Source organism: Carassius auratus, chromosome 22 (genome assembly GCF_003368295.1).
Source record: "Carassius auratus strain Wakin chromosome 22, ASM336829v1, whole genome shotgun sequence".
Classification (NCBI taxonomy): domain Eukaryota; kingdom Metazoa; phylum Chordata; class Actinopteri; order Cypriniformes; family Cyprinidae; genus Carassius; species Carassius auratus.
This window is the reverse complement of record NC_039264.1, coordinates 12010781-12024214: the sequence shown is the minus strand read 5'-3', so window position 1 is coordinate 12024214 and position 13434 is coordinate 12010781. Positions and strand designations below refer to the sequence as shown.

General features: G+C 37.3%; 1 protein-coding gene across 1 annotated transcript; it reads right to left on the bottom strand.

Moving 5' to 3' along the window:
- Window positions 1-3585: 3585 nt before the first annotated feature.
- On the bottom strand, window positions 3586-8194 carry ahsg1 (alpha-2-HS-glycoprotein 1). Its single transcript, XM_026197758.1, has 7 exons — window positions 7918-8194; window positions 7649-7756; window positions 7441-7525; window positions 7105-7271; window positions 6137-6253; window positions 4384-4458; window positions 3586-4292 (listed from the first exon to the last, which is right to left on the bottom strand). Exons 1-7 carry the CDS (start codon window positions 8134-8136, stop codon window positions 3723-3725), a joined length of 1341 nt encoding a protein of 446 aa, XP_026053543.1. The 5' UTR covers window positions 8137-8194; the 3' UTR covers window positions 3586-3722.
- Window positions 8195-13434: the final 5240 nt, after the last annotated feature.

The following is a 13434-nucleotide window of genomic DNA, read 5'->3' as shown; positions in this document are numbered from 1 at the left end:
TTTGTTCACAAATTGTTAATGTTTCTATTTCTGTACAGTCTAATCTCTAATTGTCATAGCATCTGAATTTCATGTAAAGAAATTCTTAACATGCCGTCGAACCATTAGGCAGCTGTGGCCTAATAGTTAGAGAGCTGGACTAGTTACCAGAAGGTTGCCGGTTTGAGTCTCAGTGCTGGCAGGAGTTTTACTGTAGGTGGAGGGAGTACACCCTCAATACCCATGGCTGAAGTGCCCTTGAGCAAGGCACTGAACCCCCCAGTTGCTCCCCCGGATGCTGGATATACAGGTTCTGGTCATATAATTAGAATGCCATCTAAAAGTTGATTTATTTCACTAATTCCTTTCAAAAAGTGAAACTTGCAAATGTATTCATTACACAGACTGATATATTTCAAATGTTTATTTCTTTTTTAATTTTGATGTTTATAACTGACAACTAAGGAAATTCCCAAATTCAGTATCTCAGAAAATTAGAATATTGTGAAAAGGTTCAATATTGACGACACCTGGAGCCACACTCTAATCAGATAATTAACTCAAAACACCTGCAAAGGCCTTTAAATGGTCTCTCAGTCTAGTTCTGGAGGCTACACAATCATGGAGAAGACTGCTGACTTCACAGTTGTCCAAAAGACGACCATTGACACCTTGCACAAGGAGGGCAAGACCCAAAAAGTCATTGCAAAAGAGGCTTGCCGTTCACAGAGCTCTGTGTCCAAGCACATTAATAGAGAGGCAAAGGGAAGGTAAAGATGTGGTAGAAAAAAAGTGTACAAGCAATAGGGATAACCGCACCCTGGAGAGGATTGTGAAACAAAACCCATTCAAAAATGTGGGGGAGATTCACAAAAAGTGTACTGCAGCTGGAGTCAGTGCTTCAAGAACCACTACACACAGACGTATGGAAGACATTGGTTTCAGCTGTCGCCTTCCTTGTGTCAAGCCACTCTTGAACAACAAACAGCGTCAGAAAGGTCTCGCTTCAAAAAGGACTGGACTGCTGCCAAGTGGTCCAAAGTTATGTTCTCTGATGAAAGTAAATTTTGAATTTCCTTTGGAAAGTTGGGGGGCCAGTTCTCCTCTGACCAGAGGAAACCAGCAGTTTAATTCCAGGCTGCAGCAAAGTCAGATTGTGCAGAAGAATCATTGGTCCCACTTTATATTAGGTGGCCTTAACTACTATGCACTTACATAAAAAAATAAGTACAGTGTACTTATTGTGTTCATATTGTATTGTAAAACACTTTTGCTGCTATTGAGGTGAGATAGGGGTAAGGTTAGGGAGAGGGTTGGAGGTATGGGTAAGTTTAAGGGTGGGTTAAGGTGTAAAGTATGGGCCAACAGTGTAATTATAAATGTAATTACAGAAATTAAATACAGATATAATTACATGTCGTTTTTTTTATATAAGTACAATGTAAAAATATGTATGTACACAATAAGTACATTGTACTAAATTATTAATTAAAATGTAAGTACCTAGTAGTTAAGGCCACTTAATATAAAGTGGGTCCGAATCATCTGTTTCCTGTCGAAGATGCCATTCTTCTAATGAGTTAGCAAGTACATCAGGTGTTATGGGAAGTGTTTCCGGTTCCGGTTTAGCTAATTAATGCAGCCTAAAAATCCTTTAACGGATTTGGATATTAAAAGCATATTAGTGTGTTATGTGTAAGCCAGGTTAAAGAGATGGGTCTTTAATCTAGATTTAAACTGCAAGAGTGTGTCTGCCTCCCGAACAATGTTAGGTAGGTTATTCCAGAGTTTAGGCGCCAAATAGGAAAAGGATCTGCTGCCTGAAGTTGATTTTGATATTCTAGGTATTATCAAATTGCCTGAGTTTTGAGAACGTAGCGGCCGTGGAGTATTTCAGTGTAACAGGAGCTCATTCAAATACTGAGGTGCTAAACCATTTTGGGCTGGTTTGCGGTGCCATGTCATCTGATGGTGTTGGTTCACTGTGTTTTCTGAGGTCCAAGGTCAACTTGAACTTCATAACACAGTGCCAAAGCTTCCAGTACCTAGTTTAAGGACCATGGTATCTATGTTCTTAATTGACCAGCAAACTCGCCTGACCTTAACCCCTTAGAAAATCTATGGTGTATTGTGAAGAGTAAGATGTGATATGCCAGACCCAAGAATGCAGAAGAGCAGAAGTCCACTATTAGAGCAACCTGGGCTCTCATAACAGTGCCAGTACCTGAACAACTCCAACTGCCGCATTGCTGCAGTAATCCAGGCAAAAGGAGCCCCATATAAGTATTGAGTGCTGTACATGGTCATACTTTTCATTTTTATACTTTTTAGTTGGATTTATTAATTTATATTCAAATTTTCTGAGATACTGAATTTGGGATTTTCCTTAGTTGCCATTTATAATCACAAAATTAAAAGAAATACACTTTTGAAATATATCAGTCTGTGTGTAATGAATGAATATAATATACAAGTTTAACTTTTTGAATGGAATTAATGAAATCTACTTTTTGATGATATTCTAATTATATGACCAGCACCTCTATAGCTGCACACTGTTCCGGGTGTGTGTTCACAGTGTGTTCACTTCTCACTTCTTTGTGTGTGTGTGTGTGTGTGTGCACATGGATGGGTTAAATGCAGAGCACCAGTTCTTTCTTTACACTTTCTTTTAACCCAAAATGTTAATTATTGTTCTTTAGAACTGGTTCTCTTTAAAATACAAATATTGTGTAATCTTGTGCTATTTGTAGTCAGATGCACATGTAAAACTGGAATAGTTTAATTTCAGTCACTTGTGTTTCATAAACACACTATCCTTTTTCGATTACAAATTTATTTATTCCTGCTGCTGAGAGAAAAGGCTATAAATGATCCTCCACCTGCAACATCCTCACATGCGATATAGCCTAATGGATCATTTTTACCCCCAAAAAGTTACAGACTGCAGCTTTAATTCTAAACTCTTAATTCTTTAAGTGTTAAGAATGATAACATCTGCTGCTTTCTCATTGTTACAGAAGATATAGCTGATCATGTGTTGATGCATTTATCACCACAGCAAATGATCTCTATGGACTAAAGAGAGAAGCTGAAGTATGTATAAGACAATCTTATCAAAAACAATCAAGAAGAATTGGTTTGCTCATGGTTTGCTCAATAGTCCTGGAGTCTCAGTACTGGCAGGAAATGTAGGTGTGGGGAGTGAATGAACAGTGCTCTCTTCCACCCTCATTTCCCACAACTGAGGCATCAAAACCCAAATTGCTCCAATGGTGCCACAGCAAAAATAACCGCTCCATGTTTGCATCCATGGTGTGTGTGTGTGTGTGTGTGTTCAATACATACTGCCATGTGTGTGCATTTAGGTTAAATGCAGAGCACAAAGGGGACACCATATTTAGTCTACACATTATGCCACTTTTTTAATGTACAGTGTAAAGATATTGATGTTTCCACATGCTTTTTTGTTTGTGAGATTGTCAACTAATGTTAAATGTGATTTGGTTTTCTTGTCACAGCAGCTTTGTAATATTGCAACACCTAAAATGTCAGCTGTGATCCCAGCTGTGTTTTGAGACCTTTATCACTCATTAACCACACAGGTCAGTAGAGGATATTTATTGGACTGAACATTCTGGAGACATTATCACTCTTGTGTTGTTCAGTTTTGACTGTTTACTCTTTCAAACCCTGCAGAATGGAATGAAATCTGAATGTTCCTCCATAGATTTTAGGGTTAATTACTGAGGAAGAGGAGGACGAGCTGAAGGGGGATGTATCAAGTCTGGAGGGCCTCTGCAGAGACGTGGTGGAGGGAAGGGGCAGATTGGATAAATAGAGGGGGGTATTTTTACAAAGCCATGGCATGGGAACTCATGCGCTGATTCTGGAACTCCTGAAGGGCGTCTTGAACAGAGCTGTGGATGCTCTGGATGGCCCTTGTGATCATGTTTTTTGTCCTTGGGGTCATGGCCAGCATGTTCTGGATGCCCTCTTCGATCTGGTGTTTTGTCCTTGGGGTCACGGCCTACATGTTCTGGATGGCCTCTTTGATCTGGTGTTTTGTCCTTGGGGTCACGGCCTACATGTTCTGGATGGCCTCTTTGGTCTGGTGTTTTGTCCTTGGGGTCACGGCCTGCGTGTTCTGGACGCCCCCTTTGCTCTGGTGTTTTGTCCTTGTGGTCATGGCCCTCATGTCCTGGGCGATGAGGGGGGCCATGTCCTGGGCGATGAGGGGGACCATGTCCTGTCCATGACCCTTTACAGTCTCTTCTTGACTGAGCAGGGTGTTTCCATGGATGAGATATGTTCTGGAAACAAATAGAGCAAAGGCATTTTATAGCCAAACAGAATAAAATAACTTACTGGTCCAGTTTAAGAGTGTGTTATTGAGATGTATACCTTAGCTTCATAAATCTCACATTCCACTTCTGGTTCCTCAATTCCGACCTTGGTGGACTTACAGAAGCCATACCGCTAAAGAAAGGAGAGAGATACTCAGAACTACATGCTTAAACGGTTAGTTCACCAAAAAATTTAAACTAGCCCATGATTTACTTACCCTCAAGCCATCCTAGGTGTATGTGACTTTTTTCATTCAGGAGAATCCAATCAGAGTTATATATATAAAAAAATGTCCTAGCCCTTCCAAGCTTTATAATGGCAGTGAATGGGTGTTATTGTTCAACAGTCCAAAAGAAGTCCAATAAAGCGCATCCATCCATAATGAAACATGCCTAAATCTGCTCTGGGAGGTGAATAAAGGCCTCCTGTAGCCAATCAATGCATTTTTAAAACATTATAAACACTTGTCTCTAGCTTGTGCTAATTGTCATATACAGAAGCCGTTCCCATGGATGCGGTAGAATGTATGCTTTGTGCATGCACCGGTACTTCAATTAGAATTTCTAAAGGAAAATGTCGTAGGATTTCGATACAAGAAAAGAGGAGACTGGTTTTCCTTTGCTAAATTAAGGAAACTTTGCTTCCTTTGCTCCTGTAAACAAACGTTGGTTCTCATGAGACTAGTAAATTCTCACTGGAGTTTACACTACGCCAACATCGTACACCATCCACAGGAAGGTCTTGCGCATACGACAGTTAAAGAAAGTTTATAGTGATTTAAATATGGATATTTTTCACATTGATTCGCTACATGTGGCATTTATTCACCCCCTGGAGCTGTGTGACATACTTTTTATTATGAATGCGCGCACTTTATTGTACTTATTTTGGAGTGTTGACAAGCAAATTCCATTCACTGCCATCATAAAGCTAGGAAGATCTAGTATCATTTTTAATATAACTCCAATTGGATTTGTCTGAAATAAGAAAATCATATAAACATACAATGGCTTGAGGGTGAGTAAATAATGGGCTAATTTTCATTTACTTATCAACTTACCCTTTAATGAAGTTGCCTATACTGTTAAGGCAAGACGCTACAAGAGAATTGTTTTAATTTACCCACTGATTAATCAAAATACATTAAGATAATTGCTTTTCTATTACAAGTTTTCATAAATCTTGTTTAAATATACAAATGAGGCATTTTCTATTTAATCGACTAATTTGCATGTATTCAGAATTCTTAGTTCATTTTGTTGCCATATTATCTGTTATCAGAATATTGTCAACAGCCAAATTTAAAAAAAAGAAAATAAAATAAATCATATTTTTTTAGGAATGAGGTGTTGTATAAATTCAGGCAAATAAACATTACCCCTGTGTAAAAGCCTTCGGAATAGAGATAGAATAAAGCTGTAAAGACTGGTGTATGTAAGTGCTACTGAAGTGGAGAACAAACTCACAGCCTTTAAGGATGTATTGAGATTGAAATCTTTAGACACAAAAAGTGTAAAAAAAAAAAAAAAAATCTAAACACATAATTTGTAATTTGTATGTTTTCTTTACACTAGTCTAACATTAAATGTAATGGAAGCGAACACCTTTTAATTGATCACTGCCTGAAAAAATGATGCTGCTTGTAGCATCTTGCCTTAAAGGGATAGGTTTGGACTAACATGAGGGCAAGTAAATGATGACAAAATTTTAATTATGGGGTAAAATATCCCTTTAATTATAGTAATTAAAGAAATTAGTTAATGAAACTGAAATGGACGTAATGAAAGTAATGAACTTCTTGTGCACTTACAGCCTTCTCCCCACATAAAGCCTTGCATGATTCTTCATTCTGGGGTACCTCCTTGTTTGTACAGTTTGTCTCCATAATTGCAAACTGAGAAAAGAAGCTCTGACCCGAAAACATCCACTAAGAAAATAGACAAACATTCTGTTAACATGCAAAGAGCATAATGACCATATTCAAAAAGTTGTCTGTTTATGTCACAGTATTGTACGATTCAACAGAATTGCTGTTTGAGGCCAGAAACATCTACTCAAGATGCAATATAAATTCTTGCATCTTGTCAGACTTTTCATCTTACAGATTGGTGGCTTATTAAACCAGTGCATGAAAATAATGACGAAAGCAAATAAACAACGAAATCAAGAGCATAAACACAGAAGTCTCTTCTCATGTTTTATCTTCATCTGTTATCATTTTTATCAAATACATCTGTGGTGAGTGCGTTGGGGTGAAAATGTTAAGCCAGCACAGCCCTGTAGCTCTTCTGGTTCCTGTCATTGATTGATGAATACAGGCTATCGCCACCTGCTGGTTTGGAGAGTTATTTCCTCTCGTGCAGGCACAGAACATACATGCTAGTTATGTGTTAACTCTATTCTTTACGGTGAGTTCAAGCTCAGCTTTAACTTTTTAGCTCAGACACAGATGTCTTGAGGCAAAAATACAGCAGCTTTGGTCTGCGTTAGTTTTTTTTTTATGTCAGTTTAATATGTGTGAGCCTTCAGTTGTCAATAAATTCACCATGCAAGTGGAATAACAAAGTTAATTTGGAGTTTTCACTTTCTGCAGAAGAATTACCAAACATAACCATGATCAGATACTTTCTTAACTGCTGCTTTCAGAAGAACTTCAACACGAGTTTATCAAGGCCTTAATGAACTTTGAAATTAAATGGTTCATGTGCCGCTAGAAGCGTTTCCGCTCATGTTGTTGCATTAAATATTCAAGCTTAAAACAATTTTGAGAGTCATCACCTGTGTGCTGATCCTCCCCACTTCCATCACTTTAAAGTAAGACTTGTGGTTAGATCCTTTGTTGAATTTCTGCAGGGCAGTTTTCACACTCTCCAGACCCTTCGGGTCATGCAGGGGCAGCAGACTGGGGCAGTCAGGGCATTTTGTCACAAGTATTTCATGTGAAGCTGGGACAAAATACAGGAGCAATATACAATCACAATGTAATTTATAGGAGATGCATTACCTTATCTTTACTCTTTGACAAAGTGACCTTAAACATTACTATGGGTTATTTAAGAGGCTAGATATGTCAAATTTCAAATTAAAAAAAAATAATTCTATTGATTTGTTTACCTGGTTCGGTGTCACAGGTGTAGTCCTTCACAGCTGCTTTCCCCTCAAAACTGGAGACGGTCACATTACATTTAGCTGTCACTTTCTTTAAGGGCGACATTAAAAGTCTGTTAAATAGATGCACAACTTACAGAAGTCACTCTATTCAGAGTGAAAAAGCCAGTATTTCTCAAATTAGGGTTTGGAAGATCTGTGATGTTCAGCTCACCGTCTGTGTTTCTGTTCTAGTCTTACACTCATCTAAAGGTTTGGGATTCACGATGTGGCACTCAGTTTCCTCTAGAGTTATTCCCAAAATGACCTCACAAGGATCAGACTGCACAGAAGAAAGATAATTTGTAGCATTTGCACATCATATATTTTTTCTTTCACTTATTTCTTTTAATGTATCTTCTTTTTCTGTGGTTGTAATCACTCTTTTACACCTTATGTAGATAATTAAAACATCCGCAGGAAGACAGCGTCACAAAGCCTCACCTTCTTCTCTGCACTGCGACTGTCCTGTGAAACAAATTTGAATTTGTATCCATGGCGGTGGTGTTCATTAATGAAGCTCTCAGCTTCTAATGTAGCAATCTTGTCCTGATCTGCGTGGCACTTATATTGCACATCAGTGCCTGTCGGGAGGCTGGCTGCGTGCAGAGCCGAGACCAACGCTGCTAATATCACCAGCTCTCTCATGCTGCACATGGACATGAACAGTAAATCTTCAACCCAGAAAAAGTCCCCCTCACTCGTCCAGACCTTTATAATATACACTGCAGGGGGGAAATAAGCAAACAGTTTAGTGCCAGAGATGCTTGCCAATGTAAATGACATCAAAAACAAATATGAAAGAGGGACATGAGGGAATGCCATGTCAAAGGTAATTGTTAACTCACGCTAACTATTAGCAGAATTCACCTTGACACTGATGTTTGTTTGAATTAAAGTCGTTTTTGAATTATGTTTAATGGGGCATACTGCATCAGGTGTCAAATAATCCTTCAGAAATCATTTGAATATATAGATTTAAAGCTCAATTGGTTCTTATTATAATAAATGTTGAAAAGAGTTTTGAAACATTTAATAAAAAAAAAATCCAGGGCTCTTAGCTGAATAGCCAGTTCAAAAGAACAGCATTTATTTGCAATTTTATGCTGTTTGAAATGTATGTACTGTCACTTTCGATAAATTTTTTGCATCCTTGTTGAAAAAAAAGAAATACATTTTTATTTTATTTTAAAAAAGATTTTATTTATTTATTTATTTTTAATTAAAAATTAGATAAGAAATTAGAAATAAATTACTAAATAGATGCAGTCTTGGTGAGCAAAAGATACTTCTTTCAAAAACATATATATATATAACTATATATATATATATATATAAAACTATATATATATATATATATATATATATATATATATATATATATATATAAACTATATATATATATAAAACTATATATATATATATATATATATATATATATATATATATATATATACATATATAACTGCAATTGTGCATTAGTCCAACAATGAAGGTATTTAAAAACCTAACATTATTGTTGCAGATGAATCCACTGAAAAGACATAAGAAATCAATATAAACTTTATTTTATGTCCAATTTATCCAACATGTGCCTATCAGTGGTCTGTAGTCCATGTTAATCTATTTTGCAATCGAGAGCTGACTTTGGACTCCTGAAGCCGGTATTTGAAGCTTCAGTTACTTAACAGAACTGTTGTGAACTTTAATGGGATCAAGTTTTTATTAGTAATGCAGTTTCTACACAATATCTTTGTGTTTAAAGTCAATTTACTGTCTGTCAGTGGTGTTACTGGCTCTCGATAAATATCTATATGTACTGCCAAAGACAAAATGGTTTAAAAAATCTTACAATTATTCATCTTTGACCTGTGAAATTAGAAACAAGAATGAGCTTTATGGATAGCACCTGTGGCATAATATTTATTACCACAGAAAACACATACAAACATACAATCATACATAAATCCATGCAATGATTGTTTCAAAGACTGGGGTGCATTGTCAACAATTTTGGGGCACAAAAGTTGTGATATTCATAAAATACAAAATACACCAAAGTTGTTTTTGTTTGTTTTTATGTCTTTTATATTCTGGGGGTGTTAAAAGTGAGTGATCAGCACTAACAGATCCAAACTGAGCAAACTGAAGGTAAAGTTCACCTCCAAACAGTCAACGGAAAGTGAGGCAACTATTTGCTGAACTCTGATAAGCAGAACCTGCTCTGACTGGCCATGTGGGGGTGAGTTGCCCCATTAACCTCTTATTTATTTGTCCATGATGCAATCAATCTATTGAAACCTGATCTAATTTTTTTTTTTCCTTTATCACATTCACATATACTCTAAATGATTTATTAAAAACAAAATGACCATGGCATCTTACTACAATGAGTGAGGTTTGACAGAGCACTGATATAGCCTAATGCAATACAACAAAGACAAATCAAATAAGTGGGGCTTCAAGCTCTACACATATCCTTTATTATCCTTACCGAACAGAGCCAACAAAACAATGAGCTGAGCTAAGAATTTGTCATGTCACTAGTGGATGATCAGGTCATGGGGTCCATTCAACAACATTCCTCTTAGCTGTAAGACCTATTAGACTACAACAGTCCAGATGAGCAGCATTTATTCAGCGGTGCTGTGAAATGAATTGTGCACATGTGTTCTTATTTAATGCATTGAATTGGGTATGTTTGATTTGAGACAAGATTTAGATATTAGTCAATTGTTTTTAATATACTTCATTATTTTCCAAACAGGAATAGGAATGAATGTGTGCAGCTCCGATGTGTAGTGTTATACAATGTGTTTGTGCTGATGTCAAAAGCAATGTATAGTCTGTTTTTAATTGTTTAAAAGACTATATCTATAACCTTTGTATAATGTTTTCAGTTTTAAAAATGGATCTCAGTTTGTGCTATGTCGGGTCAAGTGATAAGTGTCCTTTAGATTAAAAATCATTAAGGGCCATGAGTGTCACCTAGTGGCTTCTGTTGAAACAGCATCTAAAAGTTTTACAGAAGTCAAGTCACTTTTATTGTCACATCACCAGAGCACATGTGCCTTTGTGAGTGAAATTCTTGGGAACGTGCTCCAGAAATTGCAGAAACAATGAACATAAAACCTTACAGACTTCAACTCAGACTGCACCTCTTTTAGGAGCTTATATGGTATAAGGTCTAACATACATGTTGGTTTAGATGATTTAACAAGTTCATACAATTCTTCCTCTCCTATAGTAGAAAATGAGTGGAACTGTTCCTCAAGGGGTCTATAGTTACATTTTATCTCTAATAGTAGCGATTTTAGAACTAAAGTAGTTCATAAAGTCATTACTGCTGTGATGTTGGGAAATGCCAACACTTGTTTAGGCTTTATTTTTCGTTAATTTAGGCACTGTATTGAATAAATACCTGGGGTTACGTTTGTTTTCTTCTAAAAGAGAAGACAAGTAATTGGATCTAGCAGTTTTTAATGCTTTTCTGTAGGATAGGTTACTTTCCCGCCACGCAATACGAAATACCTCTAGTTTTGTTTTCCTCCAGCTGCGCTCCATTTTTCGGGCTGCTCTCTTTAGGGTGCGATTATGCTCATTACTATGGTGTCATACTGGTTTCCTTAACCTTCCTTAAGCGTAAAGGAGCAACTGTATTTAAAATGCTAGAAAGTCACCTTTATTTATATAGCGCTTTAAACAAAATACGTTGCGTCAAAGCAACTGAACAACACGGCGGCAAGGAACCGAAACTCCATCAGTGACAGAATGGAGAAAAAAGCCTTGGGAGAAACCAGGCTCAGTTGGGGGGCCAGTTCTCCTCTGTACAGACAAAACCAGTAGTTCAATTCCAGGCTGCAGCAAAGTCAGATTGTGCAGAAGAATCATCTGTTTCCTGTGGTCTTGTCCTGGTGGTCCTCTGAGACCAGGTCTTTACAGGGGATCTGTATCTGTATCTGTATCTGTAACACAGTAATTCTATGTGAAATGTTGATGTTTAGGAACAACTATTGTAAATAAGAGTATTTTATAGTTTTATGTGTAATCAAAGCAACAAAAGATATTTAATACAAAGAGGTCAGTAAGTCAGTGGCCTAACTGCATGTGATTGATAAAAGTACAAAGTTGATTTAATTGGGAGTAGTTTCATCATATGCCAAACCTTAACAAACTGCAGTTGCAAAACACTTTTCATAAATTCAAGCTCAAGGCCAAGGATAACCACATAGTTGCACGGTAGATGCAATAGAGAAGTAGATGGACACCTCAAAAGTTACATCAATGGAAATCAGTTTAAAGTAAAGTTTGGTTGCCTTTTAGAAACATGAGAAATTGCAACATTCTGTGACCTAAACGTGCATAATGAGGTCTCATTATAAAGCCTCCTCTACTGAAAACCCTCTCGACTGGTGCAGAGGAGGCAGGGACTGACAGCGTCTTCAATGCCAAATTGTGGAGTTGTGGGGATCTAGCATGATTTTTGGCCCAGAAGACAAGTGCATTGTCAGTATCAGACTCACGCATCGCATCAAAGTATTTGCTTGTCTATGTTACAATACTTGAATCCTGGACTGAGCCACACTTCTTGTGTGCCTTGTTGCGGGACAGAAGGTGAGGGCATTTGGGTGGTGGCGAATCACTGGCTGGATCCACATTTTACGGCAGTTTCATGATCATCTTTACTGACCATCATGTTCTCCACCTCTAAGATCAATGTGTCTGAAAAACACAAACACAATGAGTTAGATTTAAAAGGTTATGTACATATCAGAGTTAAATGAAATACGTTTAGGACCTTTTATAAGACACATTTTTAAAATGATCAATTACATTATCTTTTTTTGTTATTCAAATAAACATAGCAAGTTAATGTAAATGCTGGTTATTTCATTTAGTGCAGAGGTCAGTAATGAAATGATTTTATGAATAGTTATTTACTTAGGTTACAATGTGCTACTGTATTAAATCTAACCATTGGCCTACTGTTTTAATAGTACTTGGAACACTCTGTACTTTGATTTCTCTTTACAGGTGAGTATGATGGGCTAGTATAAAGTGAGTTTGGTTTATGTACAATAGGCATGTTACCACCCTAAATATAAAGAGTATCAGGTTCAGTTGGCCCAAAGTATTACAAAATATTTTAATGACAAAAATAAACAGATGAAAGGAATACTCTATGAATTCCTCTATACGACTAGTTAAGGCTTTTATTGGCTACTAATTTAAAACATTTAGGTTTCATAGTTTTGCAAATAAGACATTTATTTTCACTGGATAAAAATGTATACTAACCTGTCAGTGTCTTCTTAAGTTCATCTCTGAATTTATTCACTGATGTTGCATTCCCCCATTGGTTACATCTAAGTCCACCCAGCTTAAGCTAAACTGTGGATCCAGCATGGTAGCAAAAAAGTACACAGTGTGGTTAAAAGGTTCCTCTTTTCCGCTGTCTTTGCCCATGTTTGTTTTTGTAAAGATTCCAGAGAATCTTTTCACCAGAGACTGCTGGAGGGCTCTGACTAATGGCTGGCACTGCATTCAGGTCTCCTCCATCTTGAGGAGGTGTGTATTCAAGTCCAGGACAGTTGGAACCACCATGGTAATGGTAACTGATTTTGCTTCTTCTGTCAGGTCTGTTGCCTCGGGAAATGGAGCAAGAACAGCTGGAAGAGTCCTATTAGTGCCAAACATAGCTTCTTGTCTTTGAATTGTGAGCTGCTATGTAATAGAGTTGTGAACCGTGATGTTTTGGCTATGGTGCAAGAAATGGCCCTAACCTCCTTCATGCCGTCATTCACAACTAACTGCAGAGAGTATGCAAAACGGGAAAGACGTTCACCTGATGACCAGGGTAATTCTGTGTCTTCCACTGAAGTAATGTCCTCCCACAAGTGCTCATCATCTAGATTATCCTCCTCACTCTCACTGTCGTCAGATTGCTGTTGGGGCATGTTT

Coding starts and splice junctions, on each gene's coding strand:
- ahsg1 (XM_026197758.1), bottom strand. CDS start 8,136: ATGTCCATGTGCAGCATGAGAGAGCTGGTGATATTAGCAGCGTTGGTC. Junction 7,526..7,648: donor CTAGAACAGAAACACAGACG/GTGAGCTGAACA, acceptor TCGCCCTTAAAG/AAAGTGACAGCTAAATGTAA. Junction 4,459..6,136: donor CTTTATGTGGGGAGAAGGCT/GTAAGTGCACAA, acceptor TCCTTTCTTTAG/CGGTATGGCTTCTGTAAGTC.